The sequence below is a fragment of the Hyaena hyaena genome, unplaced genomic scaffold (assembly GCF_003009895.1).
Source record: "Hyaena hyaena isolate Hyena2069 unplaced genomic scaffold, ASM300989v1 scaffold_778, whole genome shotgun sequence".
NCBI lineage: Eukaryota > Metazoa > Chordata > Mammalia > Carnivora > Hyaenidae > Hyaena > Hyaena hyaena.
In genome coordinates this window covers 682,517-705,551 of record NW_024081411.1, presented here as the reverse complement: position 1 = coordinate 705,551, position 23,035 = coordinate 682,517, and the positions used below count along the sequence as shown (strand labels likewise).

The following is a 23,035-nucleotide window of genomic DNA, read 5'->3' as shown; positions in this document are numbered from 1 at the left end:
CAGTTTTGGTTCCAAAACACAGGTGCCAACAAATCATTCACCCGCTCAAGCACTTAGACATGTCTATGCTTTTTACTTAGTAGAGTAGAACCTCCTTAATGTGACATGGTAGGCAGAATAGTGGCCTCCGAAAGATGTCCACATACTGGTTCTGCCTGGAACCTTTGAATATGTTCGGTTATATGATGCAGGGGAATTAAGATAGTAAATAGAAATAAGATTGTAATCAGTTGAGTTGAAGATGAAGAGATTATCTTTGGTTATCTGGCTGGACCCAATGTAATCAGATAATCCTTAATAGGGAAGAGGAAGGCAGATGAGTAGGAGACGGATACGATGTGAGAAAGAGTATTGACTAGCCATTTCTGGTTTTGAATATGGAATGGAGCCACAAGCAAAGAATAGGTACAGCATCCAGAAGCTGGGAAAGGCAAGAAAATGGTTTATCCTCTGGAACCTCAAGAAGGGATATAGAAACACAGCCCTACTGGCAGCTTCTGAAACCTATTTTGGATCTCTGATCTCCAGAACTGTAAGATAATACTGTTATATTGCTTTAAGCCACTACATTTGTGGTGATCTGCTACAGAAACAATAGGAAATTTACATACCTGGTGCTTAAAACCATCATCAACCATGCAGTCTGGGTCTTCATCTCTTTCTCCGTGCCCTTGACTCTAGCCTAAGCAGATTACCTTCTGGTCCTGAAACTGCAACTGGCAAGTCTATCCTCCTTGTGTTTTCCTGTGATGCTTTCATCGCTAAAAATGTCATTTGCTTTCTTCACCTGCTAAAATAAGCCAGCTCAGATTTTCATGAAAGATAATTCTCTACTTCATCCTAGTTTGGAAATCACTTATTACCATTATGTCAATCTTGCAGAGTTACTGCAAGACTCACATGAAACATTGGGTAGAATATGAACAGGCTGGTATAAGTCAGACCAATTTCAGTTTTCACCAAAGGTAGTTGTGTAAATATTTAACTCTCTTCTGGCACTGTAAGTACCTTAGGTCAGGAATTTTGTGTCTCTTGTCTCTCCATCTTTTATGATAGTTAGCCCACTGCAGTGCCCAATTTTAAGATTGGATAGGAGACAAGTTGTGATATATGCCAGATCACTAATTGAGCGATAGCTTGTTTTTCTCCTCCCTTTTGTATACAAGATCTTGGGGTGGGAGTCAGGGGTGTCTGGGTACTGTCCCAGGTACTGAAGATTCAGTAACAAATAAGACATCTGTTGCATTTGCCCCAAGGGCATCTTACAGTCTAGTCAAGTCCCTACTCTTGGCCTCATTGGAAACACCTTGGGCTGGTAGCTAGTTCCAATCTAGGGAATTGCTGATCCCCAGAAAATCCACTGGGGTCAGCAGCTGAAATGGTTTGGCTGAGAGTTCTTTCAGCTCCTGAGACCCAAGAGGAAATGATGCCCCTGACAGGAGTGGTAGAAGGAAGGGGAGTGTGTGTGCCTGCAGGCAGGATCAGCACAGACAGACCCTGAAATGAAAGAGACAAGTGGGTAGGATCACACAACAGGCAAAATGGACTTGATGGACCTGTGATCTTTCCATTGCTGAGGCTGTCAGTGCATGTCCACATAAAGCGAACACCAGCACGCAGGGAATGCTCTGGTCTTTCATCTGTGCATCAGTGAGAGGCCTGGTGAGGTTGCTCTTTATTTTGTAAGCTTCAAGTTGTCATCACTAAAGAAGTGACATGCTCCCTCTTGGGACATGGCATTTTTCTACTCTGGTGGCAAATGACCTGGTTTGCTCAGAGACAAACCAGGATGGAAGGGACCTGATATATGCTGAGGGCTTCCTGTGCACCTGACAGAAGATACCTTTGATCCAACCCTCACAACAACCCAATGAAAGAAATGAAATTGGCTCAGTTTTCCAGATGAGGACACTGAGGCTCCATAGGGTCAGCCTCTTGTCTAAGGTCACATTGAGAATAAGTGGCAGAACATGGACTCCACACCGAGACGATCTGATTTAGAGCTTCTGCTCCTTTCTCAAGGAAACAGATTGCTTACATTTTCCTTTATGTTGTTGATTATCTCTGAAAGCTTAACTCCAGTGGCTTTGGAGCCAGCTTTTCATCTTTCATCTGCTCACATCTGTTACTGCCCTCAGCCTCCTCCTTAGGGGGTGCTGGTGGTGGTTGGATGGAAGGAGTGATGGGCACATAGGAAGGTGTGAACTCAGACTCCTAGTTACTGTTATACCTTGAACTAATTAACTCTAGTTCTGGTGAGCTATCATCATGGAATATAGACACAGGCAGGGAATTCTGGGGTTATTTGGCCCCACCCCGTTACTGGGCTGCATGCTACCTAAACCATTTCCAAGAGATGGCTGTCTCTCTCATTTTCAAAGTCCCTGAGGGAATGAGAGTGAATGGATTTTTAATTAATTTTTAATGGCTCGTTATACAAAGCCAGAACAACCCCCTACTATTCAAGAGCCATTTTTATTAAGCTCCTTGATTCAACAACACTGTATTTCCGTTTCCTTGATCTGTCTCTTACCTTATTCAGCAACCAAATTCTGCACATTACTTTCTTAACAATAGCCCTGCTTTAAATAGGGATGACTAATGCTTATTAATTTTTTATCTCGTATCCTTTACTTGGATCAAGAAGGAATAGATAAACCTGTGTTGGGCCCTGACTGGACAGTTGCCTCATTTGAACAACGTGGATAATAATATCTCCTTTTCACTGTGGTTATTTCCATTATCTGAAAAATGAACATAAAGCACCAAACACAGTACTAGACGCTTAGTACGTACTCAATATATATTAGTGTCCCACCTCAGCTTTTTCTATATTTGTTCTGTTCTGGTCTAAGCTACTCTACTTGATCAAGTCATGTTTTTGTCTCTAGATCTAGTGTTTTCATTAAGTTACATCCCACCAGGTATAGGTATATACCTTTGTCTTTTCTAGAAGTCCCTAGAGAATAACAACTATCTAAAACTTATTACAGCCATATTTAGAAGATTGTTTTCACTGTCTTCCCTTCTTGCCCTTGTGTCTCCTTTATCTTACCCTCTTGTGGATATTCATGAAGTTCTCTCTTAAAAACCACCTTGAGTTCTCACTTCTGGAGAGACTTGGAAGACTAGTTTATCTAAAGAAAAGACTACCTTTTGAAGGAGTTTAAAAAATATCATAGATGAGAAGGCTGGAAATTTCCATTTTCCTCCTATTCTTAAGATCTTCCCTTATAGCTCTCATCCTTTCTGAGGGCCTTGATTACCTTGGTCCAGACTCATCTTTTCCTCTTTTGCACACCTATGGCAACACTTTCTGTTGAATGAGTGCGTTGTATCTCTGTTGATTATAGGCACCATGTCAAGGAAGAGCATAAAAATACTCTTACGGTCTAATGAAAAAAGCAGCGTCTCTGTCCTGAAGAAGTACATAGCCTAATGGTGGATATACACATGCAAACGGAGAATTACAATATAGTCTGGTGAGTAGAATAATTGGAAGTATATGCAATAATATACAATATATACAATATAACAAAGTTAGGGGAACATGGATTAAAGGAGAATCCATTCTATCTCAGAGGACAGGTGAGACATTAGAGTGTTGATGATGTTTGAGCTGGCCTTGAGGAATGAGAGATCAGCAGGTGAAGAATGGGGGAAGGACTTTCAAGGAGAGAAGGGAGCTTGCAAAAAAGTGTGGGAGCCTGGAGCAGGGAAGAAAGGGGTATTCCAGTGTGGCTAGAATTTAGATGTCCTTTGGGAAAGTGGCTCTAGAAGACTGTTAAAATGTCTAGAAGGGCCAAGTTGAGAAAGGCCTTTCATGCCATGTTGAGGAATTTGGATTTGATTTTAGTAAAAGGCAAAAGATTTATGCGATCTGAAGAGAAACCAGAGTATTGGATTTGATTTTAAAGACAGTAGGAAGCCAGTAGAGATTATTTCGCAGTAGGTGATGGGATTTGGATTCTACTATAGAAGGATCATTGTGGTATAATGGTAGAAGAGGATGAAGGTCATAAACTTCTGTATGTTCTGTATGTTCTGACTCTGTAGTCATCCATTAGCTAAATCCATTGGTCTATTCTTAATCTTTCTTGTACACGAACTGTCAGCAGCATTTCACACAGCTGATCCTTCCTTCCTCTTTGAAACACTTTCTTTGCTTGGTTTCCAGCACACATGCTCTCCTGCTTTCCTCTCATCTCACAGACTCTTCTATGTCAGTGAGGGTCTCTGACTCCAGTATTTCTAAGAGAAGACATTGAATGCAGGAATTGTTTACAAGGCAGGAGGACTGAAGAAGAGAAAAGGCAAAGTTTCCCAATGATTGGTAACTATAGAAACATTTGCAGGCCTCTGCATAGGAGGAGAAGAAATAGCACAAGAGGCCGGGATCTCTCCTACCTAGATGTCTACTGTGTGAGCTGGGCTAAGCATGCAGGGGACCTAGGAGTCTGTGCTTCCTGTCACTGAGGTCCAGCATCACCACTGTTGTTCCCACCAGCTCTGTTGCTGCTATTGTTTTGTGACTGCAAAACACAAATGGGAGGAGTAGCCTTTTCCCTTTCCTAGTGGCCCCTACTGGTTTACCCCCTGCTGCACTGGGTCAGACTGGAAGCCAGATAACATGAGAGTTTTAGAAATTCAGTTCTCAGGGTCCTGGTTACCTGCAGTGCATAAGCAAGAAAGAGAACTGGCAGTAGACAGACAGCACAACCCCTCTCTTTGGCTACTGTGAGCATCCATTTCCATCCCCAATTCATAAATAACCCCTTCTTTGCCTGTTGGTTCAGTGGTAGTATGAGAAGCTCAAAATAGTTGGGTATTAGTTTCTGCTTCCAGTTCAACAGAACAAGTGTTTTGTTTTTTTGTTTTTTGTTTGTTTTGTATTTTTTACAATTCTCTCTTTAGGAATGAAGAGTTCTCTTTCACCAGAGCCAAAAGTTATGGGGACATGAAGTAGATATGGTGAAATGGCTTACTGGGGACAATAGTGAGAGGACCATTACCTCTTTTGCCCCTTGATTCTCTGACCATTGTATATTGACCATATGCTGGTCACATGCACATCATGCAAGACAATGCCACAACCTCACAGTGTTGGCTCCCAGCTAGTTCTGTCATTGAATCTTTGAAAGTCCATTCAACCATTGTATCAGGCCAGCTGCTGCTGGGTGATTAAGTTTGTGGTAAGACCAGTGAATTCCATGGATATGCCCATTACTGCACTTCATTTGCTGTGAAATGAGTTTCTTTGTTGGAAGTAATGTTGTGTGGGATACCATGACAGTGAATAAGGGGTTCTGAAATGGAAAGATTTTGACTCTAGCATAAGCACTGCAGGTAGGAAAAGCAATCACAATGAGAAGAAATTGCTCCCTGGATGTGATGGGAGGGGTGCAGTGTGATCACCCTGCCACCAGGTTCCGTAGCGAGGCTCAGCATTGGTTTCTGATGTTTGCAGGTCGGGAATGTAGCAGTGATAATATCCAACAGCCTTGGTGAAAGGAAGTCCATGTCAAGCCTAGGTAAAGTCTCCAACTCTGTCATCGCGGTGACCACAGAGGACCCCACAGAGCAAACTGGGGAATCTGGGGAAAGAGGCTGACTGGCCTCAACCGAAGGCCATCTTGTTCATTTGATTACTGAGGGTCTCCCTTTTAGTAAATACCATTTGGTGAGCATTCACACAGGACATAAATATCCACTGTGCCAATTTTAAGAGGACTTTCTCACTCCCCTGACCTCTAGATGCTGGAACGCCCCAACTTTCAATCCTCATATCTTTACTCCATCTTCACACTCTGTCTCTTGGTGATCTAATCTAGTCTTATGTCTTTAAATACCATCTAATTAGAGACCATTCCCAAATGGATATTTCTGTCCTAGATTCTCTTCCCTCAACTCCAGACTCATTTATCCAGCTCACTATTGGACTTCTTCATTTGAATTCTCTTAGGCATCTCAAACTTCATGTTCAAAGCTAAATTTCTAGTTTTACCTCCACACCTCCTTCTTCTATAGTCTTCATCTCATAAACTGGCAACTCTGTGCCTCCAGTTGCTTAGTCCTGAACTTTGAGAGTCCATCCACAACTATTCTCTTTCATTCACACTCCGTATCCAGTTTGCCTGACACTAACTCCAAAATATATAAACATCATGTTCCTTTTCCTGTGCATTGCTGTTGCTCTGCTCTAACACATACCATGTTTCACCTGGATGATTACAACAGGATCCTCATTCACTTTTGTGCCCTTTCTGCCTTTCTCAACACAACAGCCAAAGTGAGCCTGTTAAAAGTAAAGTCCTATATTAAAATCCTCCAGCAGCTACACATCTCACTAGGTAAGAACTAGAGTCCTTACAATAGTTTATAAGTTCCAGCAAGATCTGAGTCTCCCAATATCTCCCTGACTTCACCTCCCACTACTCTCCATGCCAGCTTCATTGGTCTCCTTGCTCTCTCTTAAATATGCCAGGGACACTCCTGCCTTGGGATCTTGGTATTTGCTGCTCCTCTTCCTATAATGTTGCTTACTCAGATAGCCCTATGACTTCATGTCTCATCTCATTCAGGGCTTTGCAGGAGTGTCCATTTTTCATAGACGATGTTCCTGGGCCCCTTCATCTTCTCCTTTTCCTTAATTCCAATCCCCCCCCAACATATTTATTACTCACCATCATCTGACCATGCCATTTACCTACTTATTTGTTTATTTATCTCCCTGGCTAGAATGTCAGCTTCATAAGGGCAAAGAAATTGCCATATTTTCTTCAGTGCTAAATCCAGATTACTTGGCAAACAGGAAGCATCCCATACATATTTGTAATTAATGAATTAAAAAATTATGAGAACCTGAAATTGTGTGATACAGTGGAATGCAGTGTATTTCACTGTGTTCACCTTGCTTTCTGTGGGTTGAGGAAGAAATCAAGGATCATGCTGAGATTCTGTCTTGAACCACAGAGTTGGTGAGATGCCCTTATAAAAAGCAGGGAAGGGGATAATAGCTGTGAAATTTCATGCATTATATTTGAGAAGTTGCTATATTTTGTACTATTTCTTTGTCCTCTTAACTAGATTGTAAACTCATAGCAGGCAGGGAGCACTGTTCATGTCATTCTGAATTTGGCACACACCAAGCACAGTTCAAGATGCCCAGCTGGTGCCCAGAGAATCTTGTTTTAGGGATTGGTCGGGCTTTGGGTTATAAATGTTCACTTTCTGTTCCTTGGTAGGGAGATCTCCCTGAGGTATGAGGAGGACCCTGGGATTCAGACTCTGCTGGACCTGAAAAGTACAGTCTTATAGGCTGTCCCAGAGGGGTAGCATCTTTGTTGCATGACAATTGTCAACTACTTCTGGTAAAGAAAGCTGCCGTCCTTGTTCCAACCAGCTGGAAACCGAGAACTATCAAGTAGAGGCAGTATTGGAGTGGTAGCATGTGAGGGGGGGTGTACAGAGAACCCCATGGATCTAAAGGCACCAAGATTTCAGGAAGGTTTAATGAACTAAAGTAATTTTCCTTCAGAGTAAAATTTTACAGGCATTAAAGGACCTCCCTTCACTGAATGTGCTCACAGGCGAGAGCGTCCTAGTGATTTATGAATTTGCAGATTATGCATTATCCTTTCAGAGGACAGTAATCCCCCTGGGGTTCCTGCCTTCTTTCTGAAGCTGAGTGGGTAGGGCCTGGTGAATGCACTGGCTCTGATCTGCAGCCTCCTGTACAGTTGGGGTCGAGAATGGATGAGTACTTTTTTAGGAGGAGCTTAGCAACTCTAGAATCTGTATTCCCAGACCCCTAACCAAATAAAAATCATTTGGAACCCTTATCTCCTGAGGAATAATTATCATACTAATAACTCCCATTTCCCTAGTACAGTTTATAAAGCGGGTCAGCTTTCCTTATTTGATTTGAATCAACAACCCTGTGAGGTTGGCAGGGGCAAGTGTATCATTATCCCCATTTAAAGAAATTGGAGCCAATTCTGAAAACATAAATAAGTTGCTCAGGCTCACACAGCAGCACATGGTGAGACTGGGTTTGGAGGCAGCCCTCTGGTTGCTAGTGTTCTGCTATTTCCATGCTGTCACGCAAGCCCCTTCCAGGAGGCAGACAGCTGGATCCAATAGGTAAAGGAATCTAGAGACAGGCACAGTTAAAAGTGTTCTCAGGTGGGATGGGGATGGAGACTTCTTTGCAGGTCTGTGTGTGGGTACCTCCTCTCACATAGGCAGTGGGTAGGAAGAGGCTAGAAAGCTCCCTTGTCCTCACGTATCGCTTCCCCTACCTCTGCCAAAGACTTAGACTCCTTTGCTCAAATGCATTACCCTGTATGCAGCAGGTTGAGGAGGACAGTACCTTCCATGAGGACAGCCGCCATTTCTTTTTTGATCACTTTGTCACCAAGAAGCTTATGCTGTGCTTAACATAAGTCAAGAACAGATGAATGAAAGAGGAAAGGGGAAATGTGAAATATAGACATTAGTTACTGTCTCTGAGTGTGTGTAAAAAGTGGGCAGTTATCTCAGGGCTGGCTTGAACATCTGACACTAGATGCCTGGGGCCCAGAAAATTGGTGGTGGATGGTCAATGAAGAGTACCAACAGATTTTGTGAGTCTAGTCATGTCCTTTATTGTCACTTACTATATAAATCCCTTAAGTTAATGTAGTCTCTTAATGTATATCATTTATTATATAGCATATGTATAATATATGTCTCCTGTTATAATTAGTCCCTTTATATATTATTTGTTAGATATTTATGTATACATGACATATATACTAGTAAGTCTCTTGGTAACTATAGTCCCACCTTGTTATCGCTCTATTCACTCTTATAAAACCTTTTATCTACCCATAGTTGACCATAGTTTGGGCTTTCTCTGTTCTTCCTGCATGATCCCACCGTCCTTTGTGCCTTCTTTCCCAGCTTGGGATGGCCTATGTCTCTGAGTGGCTGATGTACACAGGACATTGCATTCAACACATGACTGTTCTTGCCCCTAATGGCCCATGCCACTCTACCTCCATACTGTTTCTTGTACCTGAAATGGCCTCTTCCCTACCCTCCTTTTTTTCCCAATAAGTCTCTGTTCAATTAAATAAAGAAAGAAAGTGAATGAGCTCCATTTTAGGTTATGCATATTCTTAGCATACCTTAAGTCCCAGTTCATGTAATCTTTCCTTCATGGAGACTTTTCTGATCACACTCTGTGGACTTAATTGCTTCTTCTTTTCAGCTCTTATAGCACATTATCTGTACCTCTCAAATACATTTATCATCTCATCTCTTCTTTTATTGTCCTGCATCCATAATTCACTTGTAGTGCCTGCCAAGTGTCAGGTGATGTGCTGTGCATTGAGGATGCAGAATTGAATGAGACCTGATTTCTAACCTCAGAGAGGCCACAATCTAACAGACAAGTCAGACATATGGAAAAGTCACACTGACCCAATGTGATAGAAGCTATAAGAGATGAATGACCAGAGTGTAATCCTAGAGAAGATGTTAGATGCCAATTAGGGGCACGTGTGTGTGCGCGCGCGTGCGTGTGTGTGTGTGTGTGTATCCTATAGTAAGAGAGAAATGCTATTTACTTATGAATTATTCCAATGTATTTTCACTTCTGCTGCCTAAAAGCCCCCAGGATTGTAGCCAGTTAGGTCAAAACCAAGCTTATTTGACAAACCTGGGTCTCTTAGCAGTTTGTCTGGTTCTTTTCTCATTACATAACTCTGTTTCCTATTTCCTTCTCCAAAAACAAAGAAAACAAAAGTTCCCTTCATCCTTGGGTCTTGAGCTCTGGATAGCTCCCTGAGTCCCAGAGTTTAGCTGGTGCCTTCCTAATTCACCTAAGAGGAGCCCAGTAAATATTTGTGAAATTCATGAGTGAACGCTAAACTCCTCGAGGGCCAGGATGTGCTCTTCTCCTCTCTGCGTGCCTGCTCATTGCCTTGCACACAACTGGCTCACATAAACATTTGCTGCATGGAGGAGCATTGTGTTAGAGCAGAGTCAGCACAGTGTGTCGTATAAGCCAGGGGTGGAAATACTGGTTCTGTTTCCTGCTGGTTGTATGCCTGGGGGTGAGGGGTGCAGTTAGCTTTGCTCTTGGGACTCAGTTTTCTCATCTGTAAAATGGAGATATTCTATTATACTTGCTTAGTCTCAAGAGTTTATTGTGAGATTTGGGAAGCACCCCGTGTTGTGTTTATTACATGGTAGGGGTTCAATTAATGTTTACTCTCTACTTTTTTGTTGCTGAATTTGACTGCCAGCCCTCATCTGGGAGCATCTTCTGAAGAGGAGTCAAGTCAAGCTTTGCTGTGGATCCAGGATTAGCCCCTTTAGCTTTCCCTCATTCCATATCCCGTCCACTGGTGATTCCTGAGGCACACTCGCATCTTCTCTTTCTGATCTGAGTACTTGCCTTGCAGTCTGGAGCTTGGTGGGTTTATTGCATCTGATATCAGTTTTCTTCCTGCTAATTCCCTGCTCTCTGGTGGCCTTTCAAAGCTCTGAGTGGTGAGAGAAGCCAGGGATGGGCAGGCCTTGTTTTCCTCTTGGTTTTGTTTGCTTGGCACAGAGTATCTTAAGGCTAAAGGTTACATTATCATCTCTTCATAGCTCTATTATTGCCCTTCTGTCCTGGCATCAGAGGAATGGAAGCTTCCAGCCCCTAATTCACAGTGTTTGGACCTTTCCCCTGGGGAAAGCAGGGGTTATTTTGCTGAGGCATTTTCCTCATACATCTCTTTCTGCATGCTTTCTAAAGTTCAGCTACATTTAAAGGATGGAATGCTTTTCTAGATTAGGATCTCAGCAGGGTGGAAGGGTGATGTCACTGCAGCACAGTATGGGGAGAGGCATCACAGTGGGATGGGGTCTTTCTCAAGTGTGGTGCTCTAGTTACCACAGGAGGATTTCCGGACCCCACTCAGGACCCACCAAGTCAAACCTGCTGGGAGTGCGACCATAGAATGTGCACTTAAAAGGCAGTGACTGTAGCTCCAGCTGTATTCATGGAGTGGAAGCACAGTGCCCGGGGCACTTGGTCAAGGTCACACATTATTGAGACTTTAAGGAGTCTCCTCCTCTCTGTGCATCCCCATCTGTGCAATGAGGGAAATAGACTAGATTAATACCATTCCCATCTGAAGACTGTGATTCACCACCAAAACACCATTTTCTTCTACTGACTCAAAATGATTATTTTTAGGAACCTTTGACATGTTGAGCTTGCCTGTTAGGGAGACAAAAGTACAAAATACGAACCCCACTTCAATCTAGTTGAGAACACAAATCCTGTGACATCCAGAAAGTAACAGGATAGTGTTTGACTAAGTGCCAAGTTATGTAATTCCATTTTAAGTGCAATAGGACTTGAGAGAGACAGAGCTCTGATGCTTGTCATGGTCCTGGGAGGCTGCCTGGAGAAGGTGGGCTTCAAGTTGTTTCTTGAATGACAGGCAGGCAGGTGCAGGCGGTAATAAAAGGCTGTGGCACAGATGATACAATACAGCTTGGAAGAAAAAGCAGAGATGTGAGAGGAGGCTTGACTTATTTGTAGCACCTTGGGAAACATGAATTGCTAAAGCAGAAGCCAGCATCTTGAGAACCGTGGAAAGTGTTTTGAGGAGTACGTGTAGTGCGTGTGTGTGTGTGTGTGTGTGTGTGTGTGTGTGTAGTGCATTAGGCTAAGGAACTGAGTTACTAGGCTAAGGAACTGAGTTCATCATTAGGCAGAGGGAACCAGCAAAGATTTCTAACCAGGAAAATGCACGAACCAAGAGGCAGAGCTGGAACTATCTACCAGGAAGGCAGAAATAATGGTCCTTGAGGTGTGGAAGGGTGTGTCTGTCTGCATCGCCCAAGAGTAGACACCAACATGAGGTTAGGTTTACAAGAAACTTTTTTTTTAAGTGTTTTTGTTTTGTTTTGTTTTTTAATATTTTTGTTTATTTCTAGGAGAGAGAGAGAGACAGGGTGAGAAGGGGAGGGTCAGAGAGAGAGGGAGATACAGACTCTGAAATAGGCTCCAGGCTCTGAGCTGTCAGCACAGAGCCCGACGTGGGGCTTGAACCCACAAACCGCAAGATCATGACCTAAGCGAAAGTCAGACGCTTAACCAACTAAGCCACCCAGGCGCCCCACAAGAAAGTTATTAGGGACACAGAAGATGGAGTGTGGGAAGGAGAGGGTTTAAGCTTTAGGTAAGGAGACTAATAGAATGAGAGCAGCTCTGGGTTCTTTCCAGGGCATTCCAGACCCAGTTGTTTGTTAGAAGCCCTACTGGTTAAGTGGAATTCTAACCCCCTACACCTCTTTCTTTTCTCTGTGTGGACTTTGCACTTTTTGGAGGTTTTTTGATGTCCCTGAAGGCTTGATAGTGGGAGAAAATGAAATGGCCTAATTTGCTCCTGCAGAGCTCTGGATGGGTGTTCCTGACCTATTTCTAGAAAAGCATAGTTTTGAGTTTGTCCAGAATTTGGGATGGCTAGCACATAGCCAACCCATGTTTTTACCTGGTGACTGTGGGGATGTCTTTGTAGATGAAAGAAGATAAAATAAAGGGGAGGCAAAGTTTGTTGTGCATGTTAATCTAGCAAACAGGAATTATTGGTGCTGTCCTAGGCATTTGGTTGGAGAGGGTGGTGATAAGTTCCTTGTTTTCAACAGCCTTTGAATTTAACAAATGAGGAAACTCCATGAATGAAAGAGTCAAGGACCACTGAGTGGCTGTGGGGAGCAATTCTCTGCAATGGATATATTCTCCTTACTGTTGTGCTATGTCAGTAAGACAGCTTTGTAGATTTTACTGTTCTGCAAACAGCCATTTCATTGATGTGTTTCTTGGCTTGGCTGTTTCTTGCCCACTGACCACTCTCCTTCAAAGAATGCATGCTTGGGAAGAGCCCTTCAGTTGTGGCCCTTCAGAGAAGTTGAACATCCCAAACCAACTTTGCCATGGACTCTCTTTGACCTATAATGGGTCACATCCTTGACTCTAATTTTTTTCTTAGTTTATATAAAAGTAATGGAAATGGTGCAGACCGACCTCATGGGGTGTTGGATGTGAATAAATCTCAAAGCGAGTGTTCTATTGTCAGTGAGATGCCATAAAAATGTTCAATATAATGGCTGATTATTTTTCTTTAATCTTAAATAGATACCTAGAATGGGAAAGTCCCATCTTAGTAGCAGAAATTCATTATCTTGGAAAGAGTTTAATGGCTGCTGTGCAAATGAACTGGAGGAAGTTAAATTGTGGAGTGGGAAGGAGCTGAAAAAAGTGAAATGAGTTGTGCATTAAATTTAGATAAACACAATTATGTGTAACTGGATTATCACGTGTGCAGGCAGGCGCTGTATATTAGGCACCTGCGTTTTGATTAAAATCGATTCAGGTGCATGGGCTTGGCATCCTTGTGATTCAGAGTTGTGCCTAAGCCACTGTCCAGGCACACAGCAGGCAGGCAGGGAAAAGTCGGATATCCAGGCCCCCAGCTGGAGAAGTTTAAAGGGTGTAGGACCAGACTGACCAGCCCAAGATCATTTCAGGAAGCTGCTAACCCTATTAGAAAAAGTTCCAGCTCTTTCATTTACAGCTTACCTTTGGGTTTCTTCATTTCAACTGAAGTCAGGAAAGTGGTCCTGGAGTCCAGTGGAGTCCAATGACTTGCTTAGTCCATGATGAAGACAGATGTCAGATGGTAGACGGCAGATGGCATCAGAGGATGTTAGGGACTGGGCCTGTCTTCCATTCAAGGAGATGTGGCTGCTGAGGCCCTAGTAATGGAAACACAAAATCTCTTTGAACCCATCTGTAGATGGATGGAATTAGGCTCAGTTCTTTCTTTCCATTTTAGGTCCAAGTCTATAAGTTGGAGTCATCTCCAGATCAAAAGCAAGCCCGTCCTCTGATCCCTGGGTGGCTGTACGAGTGATCAGAGCCAGCCGGCCAGTACCTCGCCTTGAAGGAGGACAGATGTAGAGAAACGACTGTCGATACCCAGTTAATTCCTGTTGGCATGTTTTATTTCAAATGCAAAGCATTGTCAGGATTAAAATAAATGCTACCAGTTATGGGATGCATTAAATTAATAATTGTTTTCCCTTGCTTGATCCTATAATACCCCTCCACTCAATGAATAAATACTAAACCCTCCTCTGGGTGATTTGAGATGCACTGTATATCATTACACAAACTAAAGTAAGCTTCCTTTTTTTCTCCCCTTTGTTCCTCTTCTCTGCCCTCCTCCCCATCCCCATCGCAGGTTATACTTATCCTGACGAAGCTGTATGACTTCAACCTGGGGAGCGTGACTGAGAGCTCATTGTGGAGGTAAGTGGATTAGAGGTTCTTAACAAGCTACTCTGGCTCGGCTCACATGAAGAATGCCAGCCACGGGGGTGGGAGGCACGTTTTGGAAGAAGCAGGACACAGTGCTCCTCCTGGAAGACCTCCTTAATGCCCCCGGTGGAATGCCCTACCTGTGACGTCCCAGAACATGCTGCTGATCTCTTTGGGGCCCTGTCAGACCCCTGGTTGCTTGCTTCCATTGTTGCTGCTGCGTTCCTGTGCAGTCTAGTTCTGCTTGGTGAACACACGTGTGGTTAGAGAGATCAGGAGAGCCTGCCAAGAGTGAGAAGAGCCGTGGGTCAGGGAGTGTGCCGAGGGGAGAGCCTTGCCTTGGTGTGAGTCTTGGCCCAAGGACCATTTCCAGTCCTGTGCATCTGTGAGATGCTGTGGTACTTCCATGTGCTTGTAGGAATAGATACATGTGGGGATCACGTGGTGACCTTCGTGGGCTCCTTAATATAAATATTAAATTTTTTTTTAACATTTATTTATTTTTGAGAGAGAGTAGGGGAGGGGCAGAGAGAGAGGGAGACACACATCTGAAGCAGGATCCAGGCTCTGAGCTGTCAGCACAGGGCCCAACACAAGGCTCGAAATCATGAACTGTGAGATCATGACTTGAGCTTAGGTCAGATGCTTAACCGAGTGAGCCACCCTATATATATTTTAGTAAATTCAGTATACATATTTATAAATATTTACTGTAATTAACATTTATGATATATTTAAAAATTTATTATATGTTAAAATGTATATTGGTAATACATATATTTTAATATATATTGAAATGTATATTTTATGGCTGCAGTGGTATAAAGATAAGTGCGTTGATACAGTATATGGAAACTTTTTTCAGCCTCAAAGTTCATTTTTGGTTTGGACTTTAAAAGAATCAAACACATTTTTGTGGGTTCCTAAAAGTATGGTAAGCCCTAGGCACTGTGCCCATTGTGCCTGCTGGGTAAGTTAGCTCTGACGAGACCCTGGTCACAGGGGACAGAAAGAAGGGTGCGGGTGGGTTAGATCAGAGAGAGCTGGGATGAAGCAGACACCTGAGGGGTTTCTCTGGACGGGCAGCTTCGGCACACTCGCCCTTCTCTGCAGCGCGCATGTGCACACTGTCGGCAGTCACACCGGCCAACAGCAAATTACATCAGTGGCTCTGAGATGGCATTTCACACTCTGGGAAGGCTGTGTGTCTGTCCCTTTTGCTTCGTCATTTGTAAACACTTGGGGGTGGGAGGAGGGGGAACAGTGTCACAAAAGGCCATTCACTTGGCTGCATCATCATCCCAGAGTTCTGTCCTGAGGGTTTCCTGAGGTCTTGGAGCAGAAGTGGTCTGGGGCATGAATATCTGTGTGCCTTGCTTCTTCTTCATCTGACCTGTTTATTTGCAGAGGACTAGCCAGAGTTTCTTTCCCAGGAAGGAGGACCAGTCACAGCATCTATTAAATATTTAGGGGTTAATTGCTCATATCGACTCAGGCCTGCCTCCATTTGCACAGGATGTCCCAAACCTAATTTTGCTGCTCAGTGAAATTTGGCAGAGATATAAGTAACCAGCGTTCCTTTGATAGATAAGAGCATGGCTATTTCCACTCACATAGGACTCCCGGGGAATTAGAGCCTCAAAACCTGCCGCTCGGGCCCAATCAAAGTGATACTGTGGTGATACCTTCAGCCTGACTCCTGTGCTGTCTTCGGAGGGCAAATAATGAAACAAGCCAGAAAAGCTTGTCCTTACAATGGGAGAAGCTCTCCCTGGCAGCCCATGTTTCATGAAAGGTTTGGCTAGTTCTAGGGGTGAGCCAGGCACCATCACAGGCCCGGGCCTGGTGCTTACTGCTAGAGGCTCTTGAGTGATAAAGTGTGTGGCCCGTGGTTATAAGAGCCAGTGTATTCACTGGTGTGTACCAGAGACTGTAGGCAGCCGAGTGAGTGGCCTCAAGCGCAGCCTGATGTGCACTTGCCAGGATTTAGATCCTACCTCAGCCACCCAAAGAGCTCTATAACTTCGGGCATCTTTCTTAATTTCTCTGTATCAGTTTTCTGGGGCTTCTGTGACACAGCACTACCGACCTGGTGGCCTAAAGCAGCAGAAATGTACTGTCTCTCAGTTCTGGAACCTGGAAGTCTTAAATCAAGGTGTCTTTAGGGCCACACTCCCTCTGGAGGCTCTGGGGAGAACCCTTGTCTCTTCCAGCCTCAGTGGCTGCTGGCAGTTCCTTGCAGCCTAAGGCTATGGCCCTCCCTCTCTGCCTGCATCATCTCCTTAGCCCTCTCCTCTCTTGACCCTTATAGGGACAGTTGCTGTTGGAGTTAGACCCCAGGATAGTCCAGGATGATCTCATCTTGAGATCCCTAATTACATCTACAAAGATCTTTTTTTTTTGGTTGGTCACCATTCAACGCATTGCTCTTTCCCTGGATGTAAGTTAGAGGTAGTACAGAACTCCCCCTTTGCTGCAACCACATTGTTCTCGCCTTTCCTGAGACACACTGCCTTTTCCCTACATGGTCCTTACCCTCTAATCTTCCTGCTCCTCTCCAAAAGGGGTGGGCAGTGCCTCTGTTCCTTACATCCTCTGTTCCCTTAATCAGGGAGGCCTTTCCCCAGGACTTCACGTTCCATCACTCAACTTGCATTTTCTTCCTTAGTACTTCCCACCATCTGGCATGCTAAATATTTATCTTATTGATTGGTTTATTGTCTGTCTGTACCCACTAACATCTAGGCTTGTAGAGAGAGACTTTTTTTTCATTTTAATTCAGGGCTATACTTTCAGCACCTACAACAGTATCTGGCACACAGGAGATAATAAACGTTCAATGAATTAGTGGATGATTTGCAAGGACTAAATGAAACAAGAAATGTACAAACCCTTAAGAGTGACTCACATGTAGGAAGTGTTCACTTAAATGTAATGATTAATTATTATAACCCTCTGTGTCTCTATAGCATTCATTCCATTATTGACTTTGTTTATAAGGATCTGCTGATGCCAGGGTCCATGTGATAGAAATTATAGGGCACCAAGGGGATATTTCCATGTGATGGAAATTATAGGGCATCATATTCTGTGATATGGATGAATGAGCAGAGATCTTTAGGGGATTAGGGAAGGGAGAAGAGTGATTTAGATTGTTGTCCCTTGTGCTGATTGGAGGGAATTGAAGTATCAGTTTCTAGCAACATGAGAACGTTCCTCTGTAGACAAGATTCTCTGAGCTGGGGCTTGGACTGATGGGTGGGATGTGATTTGGCATCAAGAAGTGGAAAAATGTCCTTACCACAAGGGAAAAGGCAGGTAAGCCTGGGCTACAGGAGAAAAGGGGGCCAAGCAGCAGGCAGAGAGAGCAGCTGGTCTTGGACCAGGGAGGGAATGTTTGGGGTCTCATCATGTTCATAGAAGGGGCCAAACTAGAGTGTTACACTAAGCATGGTTTACAGATAATAGATTAATATTGGGTGACCTTACAGGGAGGGATTTGAAATGCTGGTGGATATTGTAAGCTTTCTCTCTGGGTAAGTGTTATATATGAATGTGTTTTTATGCTCTTGTTTTCAAGGGTTCATGGGTCTGATAAAGCCCTGTTTAGCAACCCCTGCTTAGAGCTAGAGAGAGAAAAGGGGATGCTTCTATCCTTTGGGGAAATTTGCCAATGTGCTGGGGCCTCACAGGGTTTCTTCGAACCTTTCATTGTCTACCCTGCTCTTCCCCTAAAGATCTGCATCTCCCATCCTCTTTTCTGTCCCGATAATGATGATGTATTTTGCAGTTAGAGCCTAGAGCATTGTGATCTTCCTTACTAATACAGTGTGCAGAGAAAAAAGAAACTAAATTAAACACACACCCTTTCAGTTTTGTGATTTGGCCCAACATGCTTAACCAAGTTGAAATTGAATTTAGGGGATTCTTCTTCAATTTTCTGTACAGCAGAGGAGCCCGGAGCTGCAGCTGTCATGACCAGGTTACAGTGGGATATAATTATTCGCCTCACCAGATTAATAATTCAGAGGCCATCTACTTCTAAATAGACAAAAGGCTGTTTAAAAGCATTCAGTAGGGTAGCAGTATCTTAAGCCCTCATGACATTCTATATGAAACTACTTGGTGCAGTTATACTGGAGGGGGTCACATTTTTTTCTCCACCAACGCAAGGATGGCTGGATATTAATAACTGGTTATTAGTACAACCATCTGTTCGTATCCTTTACTCAATGGACATTTTCTGTAGAGAATTCAAGTTTATAGACAACGTTGGGGACTGCTATTTTATAAAAGATCCAGGGCTTTGCTTTCAGGGTGTTTTCAGTCCATAGTGTGTCAAATATGGAGGTTGCCCATCAGTCAAGAGTGATGCTGGCACCCAGAACTGTTAGATTTTATAAAAGCCTGACCCAAAAAGGAGAGATGAGTTCAAGTCAAAAGGCTGACTTGAAAAAGCTGACTTCCTGGTCATCGAAGTGATTAAGAATTGAAGCTTGGAGATTGATGGCCTGGGTTCAAGTCCACACTCCTCCACTTAGCCTCTGAGTGACCTTGAACAAGTTTCTTCACCTCTCTGTGCTTCTGTTTCCTTACTGTACAATGAGGATTATACTGGCTCCCACCTCATAGTGTGGTTATGATGTTTTGCATAAAATACAATGTGTAACTGCCCAGCAAATTGCCTGGCATACAGTGCCCACCCATGGAAAACACTCAAGGAGGGTTGGTCATCCTCATGGAATCTGGTAATTGAGCTGCTTCTCTGTGCCAGCTTCTCTACCTGACAACAGTGTAAGAGAAGATGTGCCCTTTGAAAAGCAACCAGGTTGCTCAGCCAGTTTTCCTGGGGCCCACTGAGGGGAGAGAGGAGTTCCCGGTGAAGGTGTTTATGGAGCATACCACCCCCTGGGTGCATCTTCCTGGGCAGCTTCCTTGCCCCTCCTTCCTGAGTGGGGTGCCCTTGTTCTGCTCACCACCAGCATCACTTACATTTTGTTGTGATTTGTTTCCAGCCTGTGAGCCTCCCAAGAGCAGGGACCATGTGCCTTTCTTGTCTGGATCTACAATGCCTAGCACTTGGGCTACACTAAAGAAGGGCTTAGAGATCTGAACTGAAGTACCAGTGGCCCCAAATCAATTGCAGCTTTAGCCTTGCCTTGGCCTGTCACTTTTCTTGTATTGAGTTGTCTCATCCTCCTACCACTGGGGAATCCTGTGACTTTTCATCTAGTTTGCAAGCTGTTGGCTAGACCATTTATTTCCTCCTCTAATTGTTCTGTCAGTGACCTTTCTAGGGGATGCTGTATTTTTTTTAAATAGAAAATGGAGATCTTTGGATTTATTAATTTTTTTGTTTGCCAAGAAAACTCTGATAATAATTGCTAAGACTTCCCAGAAGTTATTAGTTTACAAATTTTAATGACATTCATGATTTATTTATGTGTTTCCCTCCCTCTACAGCTGCTCACCCCAATTCCTTTGTGGAATTCCTGCTGAATCTGAGTGAGTTAATGGAAACAAAACTGCAGATTGGAATGACATTTTTTTTTGTTAGGCTGTTAATTAAAAAATTCCTATCCTATTCGCTAGGCTCTTCATATGTGAAGTCCCAAAGGCTGGGCTGATGATACAGGCTGTGAAATCCTCTCCGAAGAACTGGGGCTTCCTTCTATTTGCTTTCAGTAGTAATAAATCTGGTGAGAGCTCCTGAATGGGTCACAGATCATTCAATTGAACAGATATTAATTGAGCATCAATTATATAAGCAACCCTGTGCTCACACAGGATAATTATGTCATGCTTGTTATCCTCAAGGAATGTTTAGTTTGGTTGAGAGGTAAGATTAATGTACTAGGAACCAACATCAGGCATATGCAAGAATAATATGTATATACAAAATACAGTGCTTTCTGCGATGAGTGGCCCTACTATAGAAATACTTATATTTTTATTATTACCACCCATCTCATTCTATAAAGGGTGCAAAACTATTCTAGGAACGAATTAGAGAAGCGATCAACTTGGCACCTGTTTTTTGTTTTGCTGTTTAATATAAAACATTTATTTCTCTGGTAGGGTGTGAAACTCTTAATAGGAAAGCATGTCTCACGTACCAGTAGTTCCCATGGTTCTCGGAAACACCTGGTAATTGGTTGGGTTGAATATGGGTAGTGGTTAAGGAGTCAGTCCTGGATTCCAACTCCTGGAATGTGAATCCCAGCTCTACTGCTGATTAGCTATACCACCTTGAGCAATGTTTTAATTTCTCTAAGCCTCATTTGCTTACCAATAGAATGGGATGACAGTCGGATCTATCTTGTGAGAGTTTTGTGAGAAGTCCCTGAGATGGTACATGGAATGCAAAATGCCTACCATCGAGTTATTACTTAATATAATCAATATCATTTGTTCCTAGATCTACATCTTCTTAGCTCAGCAGCTTCTACCGGGTTCCACAGGACAGTTGTACTGGTAACTTTAGGAGGGCAGGGTGCAGAGTACATCTATAATCCTAACCACATAATGTCTGGACATGATACACTTCTTTTGAGAGAACACTCTGGAGTCTTCTCCTTTGCATACTAATCTGTGGTTGGCAAAAGGCGAAGGTGAATATATTTCTTGATTTTTCTACACCAGATGCTGATAATGATTTGCAGTATAGGATACAAACCACAGTCTTATTTAATTTCCTGTAACATAGTGTTGAGTTAACTTGTCTGTTACTGGTTATTTTCTTTTTAATGCAACCATAAGGAATCTAAGCTCACTGAAGAGTTTTATTACTTCCCAAGTAATTAACATAGAAGGCAAGGTGGGATCATGCATGTTTCTCAAACTTGACATATCCTCACAATTTCTTGTGGAATGTGCTAAAAATCTAGATTCCTGGGCCCCACCCACGAGACTCCAGTAAGGCTGGAGATTACTCAGGATGTATAAATTTTGAAGTCCTCTAGTGGCTTCTTACCATCAGGTAGGATCAGGAACCAGTGAGCTCAGAGGAGGCCTGGTTTCGGGCCCATCTCAGTTACCAGTAGATTGGATTACTCTTGCCATCCTTCTGCTTCCTCATAAACAAAGATGTGAGATGAAATGATCTCCCTAGTTCCTTTTATCTCCCAAGTCCACAGATTCTTGGGAGATCAAACAAGAAGCACACACAATTGAATTTGTGATGCAAACAGATAAAGCCCTCACTCCTGAGCACAACCACCTTCCTTAAAAAGTCAGGTATTGTCAACAACACAGATACGAGCCTGCTGCCGTGCCATTCACTGATGGATAGTGGCCAGCTGGCAGGTATTAGCTAGAACACCTCTCCAAAGTACTTAATTTAAATTCATTAAACAAATTGGAGCATCACTCAACCTGTGAAAGTCTTTGTTCTGAAAAACAAAATGAGAAAGGGGTTTGCCTTAAATACTGAGCCCTCAAATATCTTACTTTGTTAGAGAATAGAGAAATGAGAACACTGGAGAATGGGGCTCTGGATTACGGTTTTATTTTTTTCCTATTTATTATGGGGAAAGAAGGGTTCTTTTTATGGCCTAGTCTTTTTTTCTTCCAGGAGACAGGACCCAGACATGTATAAATCTTGATTTTTGTCCAGTGGCTGAGAGAATGTAACACTTTTGTATGGATCATGTCCGTTGATTGTTATTTTATACTGTTTGTGCTTTCATCCAGATGCAGTGCCATTTTATCACAATCATAAATAACCTCACCATTTGGAGAAGGGGTGTGAAATTCTGCCCATCCCTTTCCCCAGCCTGAGCTCCCTCTCATTTTCCCAGCAGGAGATTCATTAGCCTTCTAATGAAGTTAATAAGTAAACAGGATCAGACAGTCCCTTCTAAAATAACATTTATAAATGGATGCATTTCCCTACTCTCTAAGGTAAGCCTTAATTTATTTCCCTGCCAGATGTCCACGTGTGTAAAACTATGATAGGTGGATCCTTGGAATTTGGTTTAAAGCTCAAGGGAAAAAACAAGAAAAATTTTCAACTCACATAGAGCCTATCTATTTCCAAGTTTATAGGAGACTGGATTTTTACATACCCCATTCCTGCTTATAAATATATATATATAATATAATATATAATATGTATTATATTTATATTATATTATATAAATTATAATAAATTTATATATAAATATATATAAATAAATATATAATATGTAAATGTATATATATATAAAATGCCTCTAAAGGTAAGGTAGTCAAGCTTTCATGGTTACTTTCTCATCATTTGGTGGCCAATTACTTTATAGGATATCCACTGTAAATGTCTTTAGGAGGCTTTTGACAGCTTCCCCACAAAGACCACTGCCCTCGGTATTATTTGGGATGCAATAAATTGGTAAAAAGCATTTTCTCTCTTGCATATCTGTGAGGTTTCTTTTCAGGAATTGCTGAACTTACAAAGGAAGCATTTCCCATCTTGCTGTTGCTTCTAAATGCTTTGTGCCCAAATTAGAGCTAAATTTACGTCTTAAAATGCAATACGTAGGGTTTATCTTTAAAAGCTCCCCCTTTCAGTGGTACTTATCTCTTAAACGGGTATACTATTTGTAGTCACTGCCCACATGAATGCCTGGCATGTCTCCCATTTCTGGGAGGAATGCGAAGCCTGTGCATTGAACATTCCATTTTATGGAT

At 42.8% G+C, this 23,035-nt stretch overlaps 1 protein-coding gene across 1 annotated transcript in view; it reads left to right on the top strand.

Moving 5' to 3' along the window:
* SORCS3 (sortilin related VPS10 domain containing receptor 3) overlaps positions 1-23,035 on the top strand; it is a 584,073-nt gene that overhangs the window by 164,028 nt on the left and 397,010 nt on the right. The window contains exon 2 of the mRNA XM_039218779.1: positions 14,292-14,359. Coding sequence (XP_039074710.1) covers positions 14,292-14,359 — 68 coding nt within the window. The remainder of the gene's footprint in view (positions 1-14,291; positions 14,360-23,035) is intronic.